Source organism: Talpa europaea (assembly GCF_964194135.1).
Source record: "Talpa europaea genome assembly, chromosome: 9".
Classification (NCBI taxonomy): domain Eukaryota; kingdom Metazoa; phylum Chordata; class Mammalia; order Eulipotyphla; family Talpidae; genus Talpa; species Talpa europaea.
The window spans coordinates 38,634,007-38,653,313 of NC_140076.1; the positions used below are offsets into that span (position 1 = coordinate 38,634,007).

The window sequence follows — 19,307 nt, forward strand, 5'->3', positions numbered from 1 at the left end:
ATAAGTATATGTAAGCAACTACTTAATATTCTTTTAAATTATCCTTAAAAATGAAAATAAAAATTTTTTCTACAAATGATACAGTTTTCTATACTTTATTCCCTTAATGATGTACTTTGAGTATAGCTAGTATTTTAGTCACTGTTCTATGGATGGCATTTCATAAGGAGAAAATATAATAGGAAAAAAGAAATTTTATTGAAAGGAATATAAACTATGTATTTAAATTATCAAGTACGGTTTAGGGTCTCCAAAAATTTTTAACATGGACAGTAAGATAAACAGAAATATTTACATATCACAAAAGGTTAAGAGTTCTAATATTCCCTGCAGAGACTTATCTTCCACGTGGGAAAAAAAATCTAAAATTCAAGGAGCTTTCGTTCTTCCTAGAGAGAAATCAGTAATAAAAAAACTGAGAAATTTCTGAAGCATACTCACACAGCTCTTGGTTCAGAAAAGACATCAGTATGAATGTGCATCATTAGGTCCCCACCGGCAGCATATTCCATTACAAAGCAAACATGCTCTTTGGTTTGGAAACACGCAAAAAGGTTCACCAAAAAGGGATGCCTTACACTATTCACAGTTTCAAAAATTCTTTTTTCACACATCAGGCTGGAAGAGAAAATATTACAAAATTAATAAACTTTTTAAGTTCTAGTAGGAAATACCATAAAATATATCTTAATTTTGGCATCAATCCTTTGATACATAAAAATAATATTAACTGAAATATACTAATGAGATCATAATGTAGTCTATATAGATGTTGAAAAATAAAGTTGTACATCTAAAACTTACACTATGTTCTGAACTGAGAAAACCTCAAATAAATACAGCAATGAATACTGAAATATATGATCATCAGTGACACAACAACTGTGGAGTTCATATTGATAGTCTCATAGTAGCACATATAAGCTAGTGGTTACAATTAATTAAAAAAAGCAGAATTAGGGGTGAAGTCTAAAAATTTACCAGGAAGTGGTATGAGATTTAGCAACCTAGAGCGTATCTTTAAAAATATAAAGTTTGTGACCAAGGTAATTCCAAGGATAGTATTTATAATTCATAAGCTGCAGTATTCAAATGTTTTATCATATAATAGATGAAACTGAAGTAAAGATATGCTGCATAAAATTTTAATTTAGAAGGCTGACCAGAAAATAAAGAGGCTGAGTGGAGAATTTCATACGATGCATCACAGGAAATGCCTTGAGAATTATGTAATTTCTATGTTAAATCTACAGCAGTGACAGATTTTTTTCCTCTAAGAACTATTACAAGCTACTACAAAGAACAGTAGCCAAACTAATTAACTGTGGAAATGCTAGTTTTGCCAAATAGCAAAACTTACCTCTCTTCCTCTGAAAATAGTTAGCAAATCAATTTTACTTAAAATTCAAACTAGAGAAAAATGAGGTGAAATTTTATAGAAATAAAACTTAGAATTACGTTTAGCACCTAATCAAAATAATTATATTTCCTTCTAATACAAAATAAGCACTTATGTGATTTTGAAACTGGAACCAAAAATTGACGACTACTTGTTTAATAAAAGCATTAAAATTATTTATTTTTGAAATTAAAAACGCTTATATTTCTGTTGTTGATTCCAAAATGCCAAACTAAAATTCTGTGGTTAAAAGGAGGTAGACCCATTTCTCTCTTTTTTTTTGGGGGGGGGGGTTTGCACTTTAAAAAAGGGTTAATCTTTTAAAAGCACTTTAAAAGTATTTACTTGGGTTCCAGATTACATTGCAATGAGGAAAAAATTAAATTAAATTTTGAAGACATTTAAATAAAGCATACTACCTGTTGTGAAGAGGAAGCATGGTATTTAATCCTATATTAATAAAAAGCTGTCATCTGGATTATGACCTAAAGCTGTTAAATACCAACAGTAAATGCAGCTGTTATGAAACTGTTTAAGCTCATTTAAAATGGGCACATTTTAGATGCAGCTGTGATATGACACTCTTAATAACTTTGTACATATTCAGAAACAAAAAGCCCTCCGGTAATTTTTTATAAAGTTTTAGACTATGCTGACAGAAATATATGCAAAGACAATTCAAAAGGAAGGTAAGGGCTGGTGAAAGTATATATTTTAATACAATTGAGTATGAGAATCAGTAAATAAGAAATAGAGGTTAAAAAAAAAAAGCAAATCCAAAAGGAAAGGATTTTTCACATAAAGGAAATCCTCAATCTTAAGATTTACTCTATTTCAGTAAACTTCACAAATGTTGGGAAAAACATGAAAAGTAGCAATTTGGCAGGTATATCTATATAGCACTTAATTTAATTTCATAAGGCAAGTATTACCATAAAATATATTTTTAAAATATGTTGGTTGGCTAGCTGAGGCTCAGTGAAGTCTAGAGTTGCCCTGGGGCCAGATAAGTCAGTCTTTCCACTCATAGTCCTAGAGTCTTTGCATTATAGAGGGGTGTCTCCCATTAATGTCAAGTGATATATCCTAATGGTTTTTAAAAATACTACTTTTAAATATCAAATGAAAGCCTTCTGTGATAACATGCCATTATTACACAATAATTTCCATATTTAACCACACTACTTAAGATAGTCCTTTTAAAGTATATTCTCCAACCTAATTACAACATTATTTATTCCTAAAATATTTGCATTTTAATAACTATATAAAGATGTTTATTCCTAAAGTACTTACATTTTAATAACTACATAAAGACATATACACATCAATTTGCATTTATTTAATCCAGGAAGGTAAGATATTACAGTATGGTGGAAAAAACCCATTTTTTAAAAAATGAAGGGAAAAACAGATATAAGTGAATTTTAAAAACTATATTAGCCATTTAACTACAGATCATCTATAAATAACATTTTATTACTTCCATTAGATGAAATAGGAAATAGTCTCACCTAACCATAAACAAACAGTTCCTATTCCACATAAACAATTTACATCTCCAAGTATAAAAATACTAATAGAAATAGTTAAAACATTCTGCCATCCCTCCTTGATATCCACTAACCAGTAAACTGTCATAAATAGCGCTAAAAAGGAATGGTTAGGAAGAAAAACAATATTCAATTAACAACTACCTTATGTCAAGTATAGATACATTTAGTTTCTTATGCATATTACTACGAAAAGTTTTGCTATTGCAATAAATACAATTTTTATATTACATTACAATTAAAAAAACTCATTCTTTAAAAAACTAACCTGTCTACTTCATCTCGAGCAACAATGTCTCCTTTCTTTAAGGCTTTTATAGCAAACATCTCATTTGTGTGTTTATACTCAGCCAAAAGCACCTGAAATGAGATTAAAATAATTATTTAATTATAATTTGTAAAATAAATTGTATTGATTTTGTAGGTATCCCAGAAAATTTTAAAGATTACCTTTCCGAAATGTCCTCTACCCAAGACAGCACAACATCTGAAGTCTTGTAGATTGAACTGAAACATTTGTTGAGATCTGAAAACGGTAATTTCAATTAAAAATAAGGCAAACGTATGTGACCAAACATGAAATACCAAGTTGTGTACATATTCTTTACCTTTTATCCTCAATTTCTCGAATATCACTATATTTTAGGCCTGATTGAGGAATATCAGAATCATATTCTGACTGAGACTTTGGAAGTAAACTATTTCTGTCATTTTCAATGTCAAAAGCAGTTTCTGAATCCTGTAAAATATTAAATGTTGAATACTCATTAAATCAGAAACATTCAGAAAAAATTGATAAAGAAAAAAATGTCAATTCAAAATAAATATTATTGAAAAAGGATTCAAATATTGGTTATTCATTCTTATGATTATTAATTTTACATTACTTATCTAAAAACATGAACAACATGTACATAATTGTTATCACTAATTCATATTCACAATTCATGTTAACCAAGTGAGAAGACAGAGTGCTTTAGGCAATATGTCACCTGGTATCAAGCACTCTTACCAAAGCACATTCTAACTTCACAAGTCTATTCTATCTCTACCGGTTCATGAAAATCACAGGCTAATGACAAAGGCATGCCAACACTAATAAGCTGATCATTTTCTGTCAACTTGGTCAAATTTAGTTAAGAAAAGTTCATTCATAAGAAACAAATACACAGATCGCACAAGTAATTTTTAATTAATTAAAAAGTACACTTTAAACATTATGATGCTTCTACAGATAACTCAACTGACAAGGAATTTACAAGGTTTAAAATGACTTGCCTGTCCGGGTGTATCCAAATCTCTTAATTCAGCAGATTCACCTACTTCTCCAAGAGAAGAATCACGTGGTGGGGCCGGAGGAGGTTCAGGTTCAAGATCAAAGTCTAATTTGGTTACTGTAGAATCACTTATAGAAGATAAAGTAATTCACCAAAACAGTAATCAAAAGTATTTTAAATAACTTTAAAATGAAAGCAAATCATTTAAATTTAATAGAAGCACTATCAAAACACTATTTGAAAAAAATGATGCTTTTAATAGATCCACTGTAATCAATATATACAAATGTCACAATAAACTATTTTATATAATCAATGTTGAAAAAAATCTTAGACACATACCTTGCTGGAGGTGTAAGTTCAGGGATGCGTACATCAACCACTGGCACCGTAGCAGGCACTGAAGCCTGAGGGCTAAAAGTGCCAGAATGATTTACTGTAGGAATAGCTCTTCTCACTAGCCTCCCCCAAGTGGCAATATTAATATTCATTTGAGGAGCTCTGAGAAATGTTTTGCCTATGGGTATTGTGAATAAAGAAAATAGAACAAGTAATTTTTTAATATATTACCAAAAGCCATAATGTAAAAATTCATGTCCATTTATAATTTATGAAGAATAAACAAAATTTGTCACATAAAAAATAGCCCTTAACTATCTGCTATTAAAGCTAGCAAAAAGCAGCAAACATAGTTTTAGAAATAAATAGGAACTGTTCACTTTTTTAAAAAAATCTACTACTGATATGTGGTTAAGATTTTAAAAAAGAATTCTTCTTTTAGAGATAATAATATTTGTGGATGGATCAATATGATGTCTGGGCCTGCTTCAAATAATCTGAGCAAGTAGTGAGTGTATGGAATACAGATGAAACAAATCAGCCATGAGCTGACTGCTGTTGAAGCTGAGTGATGGTAAGATGCACTAGTCTGTCTACTTAAGGATATGCTTGAAATATTCCTTAATAAAATGTAGAAATAAATGAACAAATAAAAGAGATGGAACAAAAACCAGAGATGGAAATAACTTTTTAACCCTTTGCACTCCAAGCCATTCTGGACATTGGCTACCAGGTACTCGACGCTACTTTGCAGCAGAAACGTGCATTTACAGACCCTCATATTATTTAGTATAATTTTGGAACCAAGTAACGTATTATAATGATATTGAACTTATATGAATTGGGTGACATCGAGGAATGTATATTTGCAAAAAAACCAATATTTTATTGTTTATAATTTTGTACAGTATGATAAGTTTTGTAACACTCCCCAATATGCATTGCAGGCTGATTAGTGCCATGTTTGACATGTCTGTATAGAGGTCTATCTGGAGCTCATCTTCATTACTACTTGTGTCATGAGACTCATTCGTGGTTGGACGCTTTGCCATTGTTCTAATAAAAAATATGAATAAATGCATGGGTTGAAAATTTCTAATTGTTATTACTGACAAGATGATATTTACCAAAATAGCTTTCACCAAACAATTTATTCACTAAGAATCACTTTTCCGATTTTCTCCTCGTTAGATCTGTGCACTGCTCGAAGCTTCAAACCAAAATGAGCTCAGCTTTGAAAATCTTTTCTTCCAGATGTAGACTTGTTTATTTGTAATTAAATATCTCACTATACAGTGCGCACTATGTTCGAAAACCGACCTTTCTTCTACAAACTCCCCTTATTGCTCTTTTCAAGTGGCGCCGCAAAGTGCTCGGACTGTCGTGAGCACACATCTCACGTTCTCGTCCGACACAAAGCCCGTTGACATTTCCTGTATATATCTTAGTAATTTTACGATATTTTGATTTAATTTCTTGTGCCATTTCAAGATAAAACTTCAGGGAAACATGCATGTCTCAAAAAGTTGCGTTGAAATAACTCAATTCCCCGTAATCACTAATAAATTGCAATGTCCCCTGAGAGGGGACATCGAGTGATATGCTAGAATTCCGATGTCCCCTGAGAGGGGACAGTGGAGTGCAAAGGGTTAAATAAACAAAAACACTTTGTATTTTATTTCTTAGTAATTACCTTGTTGTTTTGAAAAAATTTTCTTTTGCCTTTGGAGTTTTGGTCTTCTTTCAATAACTGGATTAAAAAAGGTAACCTGCAGTGAAGAAAATACAAGTTGACAGCAATATAGTAATGGATTTATGATTCATGAAATTCACTAAACATTTACATTTTGAAAACTTAAGAGAATCATAGGTAAAATTTAGCCTAACTCTATTATTTTCTAGATGAAAAAATAGATCAAGAAAGATAAATTATTTCAAGGCAATCTACCTAGTCAGTAGCACAACTGAGTCAAAAAATCAGGTTTTCTGCTATTCAGCCCAATACTTTCTCCATTTACATCATACTTCCTAAATACATAATTTCAATTGCAGTTATGCACAGTTAGTAAAATACATTTATTACCTCTGCAAATAAAGTACCCTGTGGTTCCAAATAGAGACACATGCCATGCCGCTGGTTATCTAAAAAGTCTTCTAACCTCAGAAATTTTACAGCACACAGAGATCGCCAATCACGCCAATAAACTGAAATTTCCAGTTCACGTGACTAGGATAATTTAGAAAAAAAATAGAAGACATCATTGGACACACAACTGAATAAAACATTGCAAATATAAAATAAAAATACAATAAACAAAGACAACACACACAATAGTCAAGCTTTTCGAAGAGCATTTTGTACTGCTTCCATATTACATATTATTTTAACATACATACATTTTAACTGAAAGAAAGAAACTTAAATTCCAAGAGTCTCCAGCCAAGGTATTCATTTTAGGTAAAGATGACACAATTTGGAACAACCAATACATATGAATGACCACAGAAATGCTTTTGCATTATATAGCTTCAAGCTTTCCAATTTTCCTCTTCCACTTGGCATCACTTGCTGTGCTATTACCAAAGACTCCAGTGCTAACCTCAGAAAGCTCATTTCAAACCTTCTTACATCCTTGACCCAGAGTTGAGTCAGGAGAAGATATGCAAAGAGCATTTATTTTGCACTTACAGTGTGCCACACATTGTGCTAGTAAGAAGCACTCTTAAGTATATCAGGTCATTCAATCTTTAAAAAAAAATCACTGGGTAATAGGACCAGTGACAGCATAGGCCTGCACAAGTAGGAAGGAAAAGGGAAATTCAGAATAAGCTTTACACAGAAAGATGTTCATTTATTACAACATCAAAAAAAAAAAATGGCAAATTAACTAGAACTTGAATGTCTAAAAACTAGGGACAAATTGAGTATGTTATACTATGTTATACTCTGTGATCATTAAAAATGTTTATATGGAAAAACACATTTAAGGATTTAACGATCAACTTATATACCAGGGTTGAGTCATAAACATCTCTCTATATACATGTCATAATCAACATATATTTTAATTATGATACACCAGTCTTTTCTATTATTTTGCTTTTCCAGGATTTTGTAGACTACCCACAAGATAAAAGTTTTTCTTTTTAGGCTCAACAAAATAATTACTTTTCATATAATAACTATCAATTTATGAACTTATGCATCCTATTATGTAAGCTCCTAGTATACGTAATAAAAAATATTTTTACTTTAAATAATAAAATTAGTTGATGCAAATGAACACAGGAAACACATAAAATATAGACCATGAAAAAATTAAGTCAAGACACAATGTGTTAGAAGGTCTCATAACCAATCAGGAAAGGACTATAAAAGTTATCTCTGGCATTATGTTGTTGAGTCCAGGCCTTCCACCTCATTTCTTTGATATATATATTTATTATGTGACAGAAAACTTGTCACAAAAGAGGAAGTACATGTAGACTATAATTAAGATACATACAGGAGGGGTGGACATTAAAGCTATAATATTTTATTCCAGTTAGAAATTTAAGTATTTGGGAAACAATTACAATATTTGTAATTGAAATAAATATTTGTAACTTGAAGTAAATGGAATAACTGAACCAGGGATTGGTTATTTAGACTATATACACTGCTTTGGATTAGAGGAGGAGAGGTCTACGTTGTCCCATCTTCTATTATCTCAGGAAATGCTGTGTGTTATGGATCAGACAGATGTGTGAGGCATCTACTGATAGATGGTGAGGCTGGAATTAGTACTTGTTTAAAGTTCTTATACTGGGCCTCCCCAGTGGTGCAGCCGGTTGAATGCTGGGCTGCGAAGCTGGCAGCGCCAGTTCGATCCCCAGCCGCTGGGTGAGGGTCCCACAAGGTGCTGCCACCCGCTGCTCCCCTTAGCAGTGCACTTTGTCAGTCTGCCTGTTCTGCTCTCTGCTTTGGCTCTGGTGAATTCTCTCACCCTCCTGCGCTTCTGACTGTACCCCAGTGCTTGCATAAATAAATAAATAAATCTTTAAAAAAAAAGTTCTTATACTTTCACACTGCTAAAGGAAATATCTTTCTCTGGATGAGAAGAGGTCCAATTTGCTATTTATTTATTTGCAATTTATTATAGTCATACACTATTTATTTTAGTCACTTTGGTAAAACTACCATATTGACTCATTTTTCTTTCCTCTCTTTACTCCATGCTTCAAATTAAAGTATGCTGGAACAATGTGAGATTTGGAATTGAAGGTCCTCTCACAAAGCCTTAGGCTAGCTTACAGTTATACAGTGAGGTGTTAAGAGTAAAAGCTCTTCACTGTTTGTTACTTTGCACAGGTATCACTCTTTTTATAACTTAAGAGGGAGGGTGGCTATGATCTAGAGCAGACAAAGATATTTTGTGTCAGTATTCACAATACTCTTTCATGGAAACCCAAATACTCTTTCATGGAAACCCAACCCTACTTCAATCCCAAATATTCAATGTGATCTGGATAGGGAAAAATATATCATCTGAAAAACAAATTGCTTTCTACACTATGAGATACTACTAAATTTTATAGAATTTAAGCTACAAGTGTAGCTGTTTGCTGGCACCTTTCCAGGTGCAGTGGATTAAGTTCTATAAAGTAAAAGGCATGCTTAAGACAATGACAAATTCAGGAGCAATGAAATTCTAGTTGGAGTAAAATCACTACTAAATCAGTGGAGTAGTATAATCTGAGCAAGGTACTGATTAGAAATACTGGCAAACTGTCCCAACTTGCGCTCCATTTTGTCTTACTATGAATTTTAATCTAAGATCAATGATAAAAATCTACAGTAGACCTAAGGAATCTATGTGGTTTGTCTGAAGTCTTTGTAAGGATTGAAAGTAAATAGAAAAAGGTAAGAGACATTGCATAGCTCTACTTGTAGGGGTTTTTACTTATTAAAAGAAACACTATGATAATTGTGGAACACCGTAAGAAATAAAAGTTCACAGTAAATTCATACTTTCAACATTAGAATGTTCTATATTCCTCTGATGACATATCTTTGCTAAACTGAATTTTCAACAACAAAAAGCAACTCCATGTTAAAAAAAAAAAAGAGGAGGCAAAATAAGGGTATGGGGTTCAGATTTCAAATTTTGACAAATTACTTAGTATATATAATAGACATATCCCATTAGTAACTGTTGACATAAAAATGAGATTAAAATATTACCTGTTTTTCTCAGTGTTTTTTCTCTCAAAATGTACTGACTTTTTAGAACACAAGTTTTAAGATAGTAACTACTTTTTAAGAAAATTAACAAAAGTTTAAGAAATTTAAAGTGCACATGATGATTAGTTACATGTATGCACTGTAAAGGATTCATCTCATAGAGTTAATAGTCATTTACATATTTTTATTTGTTTGTATTCTACATAGAATGTATATATATTTAGCTGAGAACATTTAAGTTCTATTCAATTAGCAAATTATAGCTAATTTGCATATAGAGTTTATCAACCATAGTCACTATGTCATACCTTATTCATCTTACAAATGCTTGTATCCTTTAACCAACTTCTTCCTATTTCCCTCACCTTCCAAACCTGATGACCATTTTTTTACTCCCAGTTTCTGTGAGTTTTTTGACTTTAAAAAAACAGAAGAAGATTCCACATATAAGTAATACTACACAGTATTTGTTCCTCTCTGCTGGCTTATTTCACTTAGCATAATGCTCTCAAGGTCAATCCATGCTGTCGCAGATGGCAGGATTTCCTTTCTTCCCGTGGTTGAAAAGTATTTCATTTTATATTTGAAATATATTTAAATGAAACATATTTCATATATAAATATATATACCGTATCTTTATTCATTCATGATAGACACTCTGGCTACATGTGTCCCTATTTTGGCCATTGTTAATAATGCTACAATAAACTAGGAGTGCAGACACATCTCTTTGATACCCTATTTTCATTTCTTTTAAATATATATCCAGGAGTGGGATTACTGATTCATGTGGTAGTTCTACTTTTAAATTTGAGTAACCTCCGTACTGTTTTCCATAGTGACTATACCAATTTACATTACCATCAATAGTGGTTTCTTTTGTTTCATATGGTCACCAAAACTTTTATCATTTGATAATAAACATTCTAACAGGTGAGGTGGAATTTCATATTTTTCATATGCAGTGCTCTGATGACTAATGGTGTTGAGCATCTTCTCAGGTATCTAATGGCAATGTGGATGTCTTATTTTGAAAAATGTCTATTCAGATCTTCTGCGCATTTTAAAATCACACTACCTTTTTGCTACTAAGTTGTATGAGTTCTTTATATATTTTAGGTATCAACACCTTTTCAGATAGATCATCTGCAAATTATTTTCTCTTATCTACAGGTTGTTTTTGCATTTTGTTGATTGTTTCCTTTGCTGTGCAGAAATTTTGTAACTAGTAACTACTTAGTGAAAGAAATTGTTGGGTATAATTCTTCCAACCCCAATAACTAGAGGCATAGTATAAAAGATCATTGGAAATAAAGGCTAGAAAGCAAACATTTTTCATTAATAGAGAAAAATCACTTAAAACATGAAAAATTCAAGTGCAAGAAAAGGTGAGATTTTATACAGGTGCACATGGAAAATGTCACATTAATTGGTCGTCTATGAAATTCTGAGTACAACGACAGTTTTGGGAACCCTATCAGTTAGGGTCTCATCAGGAAACAGACTGCATACCCCAAGAATATGTGTTTTAAAAACTAGCTTTTTATAGAGATGTCATTCACGTTAAGGAACCAACAAGAGTGAGGAAGCAAGTATCTGAGAACTAGCAGTAGTTGAAATTCATTACCACCCCTATCCTGATCAGACAAGAGGCAACAGTTATCAGAGTCCAATGAGAACTGGATCTTGGAAAAGGGAAGGAAAGAAACAATCACCCTGATTTCTTTCTCCTCCTGTCTTTGGATTTACCAACAATGTCTTCCATTGTTAAGTCAGAACCCAGTAATTTAAAGGTGCAGCTATCAGCCTATAGGGGCGAAGAGTAGGACAAGGAAGGGAAGTCACTGAAACCTACTGGGAGCAAATAAAACAACCACTTTATAAGACAGTATAATCTGTTTTCATTTCTGGAGTCCAATGACTGGTGGGAACAAATAAGACAAAAAGAGGAAACCCTTAGGATTTTTTTGGAGGATGAGAATTTAAGAGAGAAGAGTAGGAGAGACAAAGGAGAACATAAGACTGTGATCTTGTCTGTAAAGGCTGCTTCCTATGGATGTGAGTAACTCTGTTCCCTTTACAGGAAAAGAGAAAAGTAAGCAATTATGAAATAAACTAATGCTCCAAGAGCTATGTATAACTGCTTCCTATATCGATTTATACCTTATAAAACTTCCAAGATTCCCTATTGTTCCAAACCTATAATTTTCTAATAAAATTTGAAGAAAGGATTAAACTAAATCAGATTCAAATGTGTGTGAGAATACTGGTATAGGTAAGGGAGTCACTGTATTAGCTAGCTGAAGGGTGTTAATCTAAGTACTGTGCTGGAAATAAAAAAAAAGCAACATATAGTAGTCCTCAAATAGCTCGGTTATGTTGGAAAGATGGAAATGTACATATGTATCAGCAACAGAATATTGCCTACATATTGGCTAGAATATGCTCAATGACATAAAAGGGAGAGCTGACAAAATTTTCCTCAGGGAAAGGTAGTAAGAAGATCAGAAAAAAAAAATTGTTATAACTGGGTTTTGAGAGAAGAATCACAAAATTAAAGAGAAGACACATTAATCAGGGGAAAAGAACGTGCAAAGTGAAGGAAGTACATAGTATACTGTAAGAATAAGATATAGTTTTCATGTAATTAAAGTCTAGCAGGAAACAGGAATGCTTTGGGAAATAAAAGTAAGAATCTAGACAATGACAGGTCATGAAGGGCTCTGTATGAATTGCAAAGGAATCTGGTTTTTAACTTACCTGGCTGTAATGGATTTAAAATATAGAGGAGTAGGAGTTAGATCAGATCAGGCAGTATAGCAACTAAAACACAGGACTCTAAAATCAAGGGTGCCTGATGCTGTATACTCAATAAATTCCTGTTGAAAGAAAGACGTTCGACTCTTAGTTCTATACTACTTTTTAGTATTCTGATTTTGGTCAAGTTACTTACCTTTTGGTTAAGTTTGCTTACACGTAAAAATATACATATAATAATGGTATTAAAACTCTGAGAGTTGTGTGAGAATTAAGAGTTGACAGAAACCCAGCACACAGTCAGTGTTCAGTATATGCCAGCTTTCAATACTGTTATTGTAATATATGATTTTTAAAAAATCTACTTTTAGAATGGACTGGAATGGACTAGATATAAAAAGACAAGTTAGTCCACTATAAAGGAGAATACAGGCTTTGGTTTCAGACATTTGTGTTGTATCCCAGTACTACTGCTTCTAGCTGTGTTGCCTTTAAAACTTTTAGGATCTCAGCAATCCTTGAAATAATGATAATAATTTTAAGTATCTCCTATGATGATAGTAAGGATTAAATGAGAATGTGCCTTGTTTAGAACTCTGTAACAGCAGAAGTTTCAATGTAATATTTAAGGTATAATGCTAGGATGAAGACGAACAGCACTAATTATTCAAGAATTTTGCCAATGAAAAAGAAACCTATAGACAGAGTTATAAGGAAGCAAAACAATTTTTTTTTTTAAATAAGAGAAAAGTGAATATATACAGTGAGGATCAGAAGTGAGAGGAAAGGATGTTAAAATAGACAACTGATAGAACAAGGTTTAGAGCTGACACAGAATGGAAACTGGAGAACAAACTGAATGCTTGTAGAGTCTTTCAGGAAAGACGACTTCTCTAAGACAAATGAGGAAGACCTAGAAATATTTGCAAATGAGAGGAAACTGAGGGAGTTGAGGTCCAGTGGTCTGAATCTTATCTATAAAATAGAAGCAAAGTAGTTTGACGTAGGTCAGAAGCCTTTAAAGAGAGAGGTAAAAAAATAGTTGTTGAAAGGGGAAAAGGATCAGAAGTATCAACACTGAAAGCTGAAAGGACAACTTTCATGGTGCCGGTTGAGGTTAGAGACTAAAATCTGTAATAATAAGTATATTTAATTTCAGCAACACTTAGAATACTGGAAAAGATAAATGGTAAGACTGATTCGTTGTTGGGAGTTTTCACAGCAGGTGTGGTATAAAGAAAAGGCTGAGAAATACTCTGGGGACATCAGTAAGGAAAGAATTCAGGGTAATAATACTGGTTTTACAGTAAAACCAGTTGTCAGGGACCACATTGTCAGGGACCAATGGCATAAAAAAAAAATCTTAAGAATCAAGAATATTTTGCAGCAACATGGATGGAGCTGGAAGGGATAATGCTCAGTGAAATAAGCCAGAAAGAAAAAGAAAAATACTGGATGGTTTTACTCATTTAGAAAACCTAAATAAGGGTCAGGAAAAAGACCAATTATAATAAAGTAAAAATCAAAATCAACAGGCAACTATAAACCAGAGACATACTACTGGGAGGGGGGAGTGGGATCAAAACAAGGGGGGGGGGAATTTTATGGGGACAATAACCAAGATGCAAATGCATACATTATACAAAACTGAAAAATGGTGTAAAAAGTATATAAAATAAATGTAAAAAAGAAAAGAATCAAGAATATGAAAATGTTTGATCAAACATCTAGCTTTATGGTAACACAGCAGTAAAAGAGCCAGAGGAGTAACAATAACATCTACCATTTGCATTATCATATGTACAAAGTATTAATCTAAGTACTTCAATTCATTAAGGAGAATAAGAGATTTGATGGAAGTCAAGTATAGTAAGAATTCACAACTCATTTCTCACTCTGTCTAGTACCTCAATATCCACTGATCCTTTAACCCCAATGTTACCTCCAGTCCATTCAACCTTTCCCTTTTCACTGGCTTTATGTCCTTTCTCCCTTCTTTCCCAATGATAAAAGAAAATTCGCTATTACTCTGCTCTCAACAGCACTGATTCCTTATCTAACTGAAAATGTTAGATAAAAGGAGTTAGTGTACCCTGGTCTTATTTTAATCTCTCAGGGGAGGATTAAACTTCTCATAACAAAAGGGATGAGGGAATTTGAGGAATATGAGTAATTACATAGCCACTGTGCTTGCAATAATCATTAGTAAAAAACAAATTTTTAAAGAAAATATAAAATGGTTAAATTAAGAACAGAAAGAGTACAGAATTGACAGATTTCATAAAGCACCTCGATTATATCTTAGGCTAGTTAACTAGCCTAATTAGCCAAAATTTTCTTATTAATCTACAAAATTTAGGGGGCTGGATTACAGCAGTAATTTTCAAATCTTTTTTAAAGTAGTAAATTGCAAAGGACATCTTACCCAGAATTTCCGAAAGAGAGGCTCTATATTTTCTCCTGAAACAATTCTGCAAAGCTCTGAGCAACAAGGAACATAATTTGAGCTTTTCTACATCATTCTAGCTCTAGATAATCTATAGAATATCCTGCAATCCTAAAAAGATCTATGAATATTTATATCTTGAAAAGGAAACAAACCATACAACTTAGTTCCAAGAATACCACAGAAATCTGACATTTTAAGTAAAATGCTGGACATGAACATGTCAGCTTAAAATAACATTTTCTATAAATGTTTCCATAAAAGTTTTCTATAAATAAATACAAGTATAAGGGACAAAAGAAAACAGCACATGTAAAAAATAAAATGTACTACATAAATAGGAGTTATCATAATAAAGTATGTGTGGTCTCTATTGAAGAGGAGTTTATAACTAAATTATGGATGATTAACATGCACAGTTACCTAGACAGTCACTTGACCTGAGAGATGAATAGCTTTACTCAGCAGTGCAGTGTCTTAAAAAATTTCAAAGAAAGAATTACTCCTAAGTGGGAAGAATATGATTGATATCATGGAGAAGACAAATTTAGGTGAAGATTACAAATGCAACTAAAAATGACCAATTTAACCTCTATCAGTGTTTATAGTTTTCTAAGCTTGTAATTTAGGTAGTTTTAACTATAATCTCTCTTCTGTGTTTTCATCATCATCTGCTATTTCCTCCTCTGTGTCACTCACTATCTTTTTATGCCTTCAAATGACCATAAATGAAAGAGTATCTATTTAGAAGAACACTGAAGGTCTAGTACCAGTATTATTTATTTTATGCTGGTACTGTTTCCTTAAATATAAAATGATGCCAAGACAAATACTTTAAAGTTCTATTTTAAATATAAAACTATGTAACACAATAACCTGGCTACAAGAGAAATCTTTTAATCAGAGATTTTCCATCTAACAATAATTCCCTTTCTTACGTTTCATGTGGATCATATCACTCGTCAAAATTCCTATAATTACTTTAAATAGGCTCTGAAATAAAAGAAAATGACATTAAACCAATTAATTCCCCATTACCTAACATATTCTTTCATTATGCTCAAATTAATAGTCACACATTAAAGCCTAGGGCTAGAGAAAGAATTTCTATCACAGAGTGGCTAAAATATACAGGCAATGTAAAGTATTTTACATACACTATCTTTTTCATCCTAACAATCCTGTGAATACTATATTTTAACCCCATTTTAGAGGTGGTAAAACAAATGCCCAGTGTTATGGTTTTGTAACTTGTCCATTAACAAACAGTACTTTAAAAAATGAAAGAAATATTTTATGGTCATAAGTTTTTCTATATCCACAATTTAGAAAAAAGAAGCAAATACAAGACATGAAAACTCTATGTACACTAACAACCTTAATTGTATTCCCTCTCAGATGGGCTTCACTGAATTATGTTGGTTTAACTAGTCAGTCAAATTAATTCCTTCATAGTATATAACAATGCTAGCGCTTATCCTGCCCTGAAAGAGAAAGTATCAGTTGAAAAATACTTAGATCTTAAAAGTTTTAATCACAAGAAAAAATATATGTAATTATGTATGGTGATGGAGATTAATAAGACCTACAGTTTGCAATTTGTAAACATATAAATTTTTTGTCAAACACCTGAATATATACATAACATATAAATTAATTATATCAACTAATATATCATTATATGTAAATTTTTAAATATCTTAGAAGTGTAACCTTCTTCTGATAAGAATTCCCTTAAAGTTTCTCCTACATGCTGCTCACTCACTTTGAGAGAACTTAGTACTTCTTAAAGCAGTGCACTTCATTTTGTTAACCACATAATTCTATGTATTGAAATAAAATGTACGTATTGATTTTTGCTTTTTCTTCCACAGTCACAAAATAGTCAACCCAAGAACGGAACATGTACTGCAACTTACTACTTGTCCCTTCTCCAGTCATTTGGCAAAAACACAGCTACCTCATCAGTGTATACTGAACTCAAGAAAGTAACTACCATTTGATCAGAGCTGACATACATAAATTAAAATTTCATTGCCATCCCTAGTCTAATTTTTCCTACACATGTCCCTATTCTAAACATTAAAGACAAGTACCAAAGTTTTGTTATATCTCTATAGACTAAAAACCCCATTTTCACCTAGCTGTTTCATGTGTAACAGGAATTTTGTATTACTACCTTGGCAATTATTCACTCACTGGATAAGATTTTATAATGCTTATCTAATTTAAGGTTGATCTGTTCCAATTCAAAGTTTTCTATTTCTCTTCAGCAAACCACCTTTTCTTTTCTTTTTTTTTTTGTGGGACTCTTGCAGGTGACTGGGGATTGAACTGGCGCTGCAGAGGCTGCGGGCAGCCTCACAACCCAGTGCTCAACCACTGCGCCACCAGGGGAGGCCCTGGCAAACCACCTTTTCCCTCCTATCCTTAAGATACTGCTTAGTATTTGATTGTTAGACCTTTGTTTTCCTTCTTTTAAACTTTTACCCATTATGAGTAACTTATTTTATTAGCTTCTCTAGCACATGCTACTCATTAGTATCAAAGAATTTACCATAGGTAAATCCATGCCAATTCCCCTATAAAACCTATTCAATTGCTTTTCAATTCACATCCTATAATGTATCAAGTAACCTGGTACCTACCTATGTTTGCTACTTTATTTCACACTAATCTTCAAACTCATGATTTTTATTCTTGTAACACATCACATTTTTGTTTATTTCAAGGGGTTGTATGCTTGTTCTTTGTTGGGAACAAGCTCTATATTTCTGCATATTTGGCAGATTTTTACCCATTTAGGTCAGTGTAGCCTCATCAAAAGACTTTCCCTAAATACTCCATCTAAAGTAGAGTTTAATAACGATCAGGTAGGAGGAAGATAAAACAAATAAAAAAAAAATACCTTGACACTAACAAAAAGGAAGATTCAAGCTACAAGAACCCATGCAAAAACGACCTAAGGGGTAAGATAACTGCAATACTGACAAGAAGAAAAATTGTAAATAAACAAGCAATACTACACCTAAAGCAATTTGAAAAAGAAAGGTAAAGAAGATCCAGAGTAGTTGATATAAGAAAGGAAATAATAAAAATAGGAGCAGAAATAAATGAAAGAGATTTAAAAGACTGACAAAAAAATCACTTAAACTAGAAGTTGGTTCTTCAAGAAGACAAACAAAATAGGCAAATCTCTAACTGGGCTGACAAAGAAGAGAGAAAATATTAATAAACAGAATCACAAATGAAAGAAATTATCAGAGTATAGACATGCAAAGGATTATAAGAGATTAAGATTACTATGAACTTTATGCCAAATAAATTTAATAACCTTGAAGTCATGGACATATTTCTGGATCAATACATTTTACCAAGACTAACCAAGGAAGGAACAGACGAGTTGAACAAACCCATCACAACCATGGAAATTGAAGCAGCAATAAAATATCTTCCCCAAAATAAAAGCTTAGGACCTGATGGTTTTACAAATGAACTTTTTCTATCTTTTAAGTAAGACTGAATGACAGGCGTGCTCAATTATAAATGTGCAATTATAATTGTGAAGGAAAATTAAATGCCTCAGAATTACTTAACAAAGGTGTAAAATACCTACACACAGGATAGTTATAAAATGTTATTAAAGGAATTAGTGACAAAAGGAGATGGAAGGATAGCCCATGCTCACAGGAAAGAATTAATATAATCAAAATGACTGTCGTGTCTAAAATGATACACAAATTTAATGCACTCTCCACCAAAATCCCAGCAATATTTTTCAAAGAATGTGAGCCAAAAAATATAGAAATTTATATAGAACCACAAAAGGTCTTAAATTCTAAAAGCAGCCTTAAGGAAGAAGGAGAGAAACAGAGGTCATTGCATCTGATTAAACTTTACTATAAAGCAACACTATTAAAACACAACATGGTATTGGCACAAAAATAGATACACGGACAAATGAAACAGAACTCAAAGTCCAGAAATAAATTAAAGCATACACCAGTACCTAAAGTATATACTGGCACCTAATCTAACCACAATCATAAAATGGGGAAAAGATTTTCTCTTAAATAAACGATGTTGGGAAAATGGGAAAGCCACACATAAAGAATGAAGTTGGATTACATGCTAACCCCATATACAAAAATAAATTCTAAATGGATTAAAGATTCAGGCATAAAATCTGTAACATTAAATACATACAAAGAAACACTGGGCCTCCCTGGTGGCCTATAGGTTAAGTCTCAGCACTACCACCACTACAGCCTGAGTTCAAGCCCCAGTCAGGGAGCTAACCCATTTGTGGAG

General features: G+C 32.4%; 1 protein-coding gene across 3 annotated transcripts in view; it reads right to left on the minus strand.

Annotated features, from left to right (window-relative positions):
* Positions 1-19,307, minus strand: part of PKN2 (protein kinase N2) — a gene marked incomplete at both ends in the record, with an annotated part of 101,344 nt that overhangs the window by 16,570 nt on the left and 65,467 nt on the right. For 2 of the 3 annotated variants that reach the window (XM_084242205.1, XM_084242204.1), the window contains 8 exons: positions 442-618; positions 3,221-3,312; positions 3,403-3,478; positions 3,561-3,691; positions 4,231-4,357; positions 4,572-4,746; positions 6,262-6,337; positions 6,652-6,795. In XM_084242205.1, the coding sequence (XP_084098331.1) occupies positions 442-618; positions 3,221-3,312; positions 3,403-3,478; positions 3,561-3,691; positions 4,231-4,357; positions 4,572-4,746; positions 6,262-6,337; positions 6,652-6,795 (998 nt within the window). The remainder of the gene's footprint in view (positions 1-441; positions 619-3,220; positions 3,313-3,402; positions 3,479-3,560; positions 3,692-4,230; positions 4,358-4,571; positions 4,747-6,261; positions 6,338-6,651; positions 6,796-19,307) is intronic. The other variant, XM_084242206.1, reaches the window with a different exon arrangement.